This window comes from Anarrhichthys ocellatus, unplaced genomic scaffold, assembly GCF_004355925.1.
Source record: "Anarrhichthys ocellatus isolate YVR2014 unplaced genomic scaffold, GSC_Weel_1.0 scaffold1198, whole genome shotgun sequence".
Classification (NCBI taxonomy): Eukaryota; Metazoa; Chordata; class Actinopteri; order Perciformes; family Anarhichadidae; genus Anarrhichthys; species Anarrhichthys ocellatus.
This window is the reverse complement of record NW_022281172.1, coordinates 5,728-10,087: the sequence shown is the minus strand read 5'-3', so window position 1 is coordinate 10,087 and position 4,360 is coordinate 5,728. Positions and strand designations below refer to the sequence as shown.

The window sequence follows — 4,360 nt, the reverse complement described above, 5'->3', positions numbered from 1 at the left end:
TTATTTCACTGTTTACAGGAAACCACTGCTTGGTGTCGTGAGGTCGCAGTGAAACAAGCTCACAGTTCTTAAGGGCAGTGCATTAAGGGCAGTGTTAAAACATGTCACCCAAATATCCTCTCATCGACCGACACCTCAACGCAACACGGAGAGGACGCTGACGTCCAAACTGTAAATGTGGACGAGTTTTTATTCATTTAATCTGCTTCAACTACGGCTACTTATTCAAATAAATGTACCACAAAACATGAGGAAACCGTCTCGTTTAAGGACTTCATTACCCACAAATCCGTGTTTTTGAAGACACAGAGTTTAGCCTTTAGAGGCGTCACTTTAACTGAAATCAATGTGTTCCTGGTGTTTACTTGTTGACTAATAACATCTGAATTTGTAGCAGTTTTGTTCTTAAATCACTAGCAGCGACGTCATGATGACATCAGCGTACTCTCTGACTCCGCCTCCTGCTGAAAGCTCAGAGAGATCAATAAGACAAAATACAAGAAAGAATCTAATATTTAAATCATGTGGAGATTCAAAGAACTACTTTCTTTGTGGGACTCATCAGTCAGTAACTGCTGTGATAATCGTTCCACATCAAAACATTCTTTTTACGTCGTATCGTATCAAAACATATAGATACGGTAAGGTACGATACAGTACGTATTGAAACATATAGTATCTTGTATATCATCTCGTACATATAGAACTGGACTGTTCAGACCGGATCACAGTTACACAACTCAGCTGTTAGTGTCTCCATAAATCATTCAAACCCCCCAAACGTCTGCGTGTGCTTTTAGAAAAAACACATCACATCCTATTTCTGCTCAGTCCCTGAACGCAGCACGAAGACAGGAAGCAGGAGCTTTTCCTTCTCTTTTAGGTTTGAGCTCTTCACATTCCTCATCATCTTCATCTTCATCATCAGATTTTAGATCCAGCTGCTTCCTTTGAGAGACAATCTATCAGAAGACACTGTCTGAACACACCAGAGACTCTAGAGACAGAAGACCAACAGTCAGAGTCCTGAAGACACCAGAGACTCTAGAGACAGAAGACCAACAGTCAGAGTCCTGAAGACACCAGAGACAGAAGACCAACAGTCAGTGTCCTAAAGACACCAGAGACTCTAGAGACAGAAGACCAGCAGTCAGTGTCCTAAAGACACCAGAGACTCTAGAGACAGAAGACCAACAGTCAGTGTCCTAAAGACACCAGAGACTCAAGAGACAAAAGACCAACAGTCAGTGTCCTAAAGACACCAGAGACTCTAGAGACAAAAGACCAACAGTCAGTGTCCTAAAGACACCAGAGACTGTAGAGACAGAAGACCAACAGTCAGTGTCCTAAAGACACCAGAGACTCTAGAGACAGAAGACCAACAGTCAGAGTCCTGAAGACACCAGAGACTCTAGAGACAGAAGACCAACAGTCAGAGTCCTGAAGACACCAGAGACTCTAGAGACAGAAGACCAACAGTCAGTGTCCTGAAGACACCAGAGACTCTAGAGACAGAAGACCAACAGTCAGTGTCCTAAAGACACCAGAGACTCTAGAGACAGAAGACCAACAGTCAGTGTCCTAAAGACACCAGAGACTCTAGAGACAGAAGACCAACAGTCAATGTCCTAAAGACACCAGAGACTCTAGAGACAGAAGACCAACAGTCAGTGTCCTGAAGACACCAGAGACTCTAGAGACAGAAGACCAGAGTCTTTTCACGATGTCCATCTTTTCTTATTGTTCATCTCAACTGGAGAATAAAAGACTTTGGTCAGCAAACTAAATACTGGATCATCTTAAGTATCACTTTGTCCTCAGCAGTGATGGTCTGCAGGTTACTTCGTCCCGGGTTTTCTATATTTACAGATCATAAAGAATAAAGATCATAACTCACTTAACATCACTTCACCACCTCCAGACAAATCATGCCGAAGAACTCGTCAACGATATTTTGAAGATTTGAGTTTTAATCAAAGATCTGAGGTCCAATGTTTTTAAGACTCCCGAGTTTTTGCACCTTCTTGATAATCTGTATTATTTGCACCCTTTTCCACTTGATAGTGCAGCTGCAGCACAATAATATTAGTATCTAATAATAATTATGGAGGGTTATGTTCTAGATTTACATAAAAGCAGTACGTCTGTCTGTTGAAATGTGTGCTTCTCTTATAGAAACCAAACATGTTGGTGGATCATCTCTCTTAGTTTCGAGTCTTTTCACAGAAAGTAACATGAAGTGATTTGGATGATTTTAAAGCTGCAGGAATGTGAAGATCATGCAGATAAATGTAACGTTAATCTGCACAGAGACGTTTTGAGACCGGCAGCTCTGATGGAAGTATTCAAATCACAACAACTTGACCCGGATCACCGGGCAGACCTGGTCCTCCGTCCACAAAACCGAACCCACGACCCCAAACAAACAAAACGAGATGTGCAGCTGACGAAGACGAAACTAAAAAAAACACTCTTCTCTCTGATTGGACGGAACAACACGCGGAAGAAGAAGAAGAAGAAGAAGAAGAAGCGCAGCGTGTCGAAAGTGCTAAAGTTTTTGCATTGATTAAGAAATGAAAGGAAGTGAAAGTTTCTACATGGCTTAAAGCTTCAGAGTTCTCAGCGCTCGCTCAGCTCCGAAAAACATCTCGTCATCGTCGTGACGGCAGTGAAGATGATGATGATTACAACGTGGCGATGAAGAGCAGGTGTGCTCGCCTCCGGGCGCCGTATCAGCAGGGCTTTTTGCATAAAATGTAAATCATCATCATCAACGTCCTGATTTTATTTTTTCATCTTCAAACAAGCCCCTCCCCCTTTCCCCCCCACCCCTCCTCCCCCGGCACATTTTAAATATTTCAATATGAGCAGAAGAAGATTTTTCCCGTTTTTTATGATTTTTGTTTTTTAGCTGCTTTTGTTTTCTTTGTTTTTGTCGTCGTCGTCGTCGTGGCGGTTTTGTTGTCGTCGTTGTTGCTAAACAGAGGGAGTGTTAAAATGGGAGTTTGCCTCCTCCTCCTCCTGTAGGGGGCGCTGCAGGCTATGATCCGTCCCGCTCTGTGAGGTCATCCTCCTCCTCCTGCTCCTCCTCCTGCTCCTCCTCCTGCTCCTTCATCACCCTCCGCTCCTCGCTGTTGATCGTTGGGCTCCGCGACGACTTCAGCAGCTTCTCCTCGAGCTCGTGGAGCGACGGCTCCTTATACATGCAGACTGATGGGGGGGGGGGGGGGGGATCACAACACAAGATGAACATCAACAGTGTCAAAGAAGTTCAAATAACATATAATTCATTAACTAGTCCTCTAGCCGTCAATACACACAATGATGTTACTGCCTGTTAGAATGCTCTTTATTCATTTATTATGTTTTCTGTACGTTGATGTCTAGTTTATTAAGACTGCATGGATGAGTACTGGCAATATGCATATTGTTATTAAATACAAATATATGTAAATTATTTATAAAATTATATACAAATATATTTATTATATACAAAAATGTTTATTTTACTTACAAATATATCTTCACTTTATTCAAATATATGTATATTATATACAATTATATTCATATTATTTACAAATATATTTATATTATTGTACATTATGAAAAAATATGTATATAATCTCTATAATGTATATGTACCTGTAACACACAGGCAGAAGAAGGGAGGAAAGAGGATGAGGGAGTTCAAATAACATAAAGAGAGCTGGAGAGGTTGAAGGAGAAGGACGTGGAGGAAGAGGAGAAGATGGACAGGAGGAAGGGGAAGGTGATCTTTGACTGATATTTTTAAATGAAGATGGGGGAGGAGGGGGGAGACAGAGAGAGACACAGAGAAGCTGAAAGCAGAGACGGAGCTTCATGTTCCCTGTTAATCTGTCCATCTGTGATATTAGAGCTTCAGCTTGTCCTCAAACTCAGAGGAAGTTCCTGCAGGACGACCTCAGATCTCTGAGTGAAGATCCACTCACGATGAGTTCAGGGGCAGCAGGTAATAAACTCACGATGAGTTCAGGGGCAGCAGGTAATAAACTCACGATAAGTTCAGGTGCTGCAGGTAATAAACTCAGGATGAGTTCAGGTGCAGCAGGTAATAAACTCACGATGAGTTCAGGTGCTGCAGATGACAAACTCACGATGAGTTCAGGTGCAGCAGACGATAACGTTGTTATTGTTCTCTTTTAATTAGTGCTGGGCAACGATTAAAATATTTAATCGCGATTAATCGCATGGATTTTTTGCGATTAATCGCGATTAATCACATTGTTATGGCAAAGTTCAATAATGAATTCAAAAGTAGTGTATTGTGCACGTTTATTTTAAAAGTACTGCTATATGAACAAAAGGGCAATAACATTTG

At 41.7% G+C, this 4,360-nt stretch overlaps 1 protein-coding gene across 1 annotated transcript in view; it reads right to left on the bottom strand.

Annotated features, from left to right (window-relative positions):
* Positions 1-2,903: 2,903 nt before the first annotated feature.
* The window catches only part of LOC116377391 (fibroblast growth factor 12-like), a gene marked incomplete at its 5' end in the record, with an annotated part of 6,132 nt that continues 4,675 nt past the window's right edge, over positions 2,904-4,360 (bottom strand). Inside the window, one exon of the mRNA XM_031839030.1 lies at positions 2,904-3,267. Within this exon, the coding sequence (XP_031694890.1) occupies positions 3,041-3,267 (227 nt within the window). The remainder of the gene's footprint in view (positions 3,268-4,360) is intronic.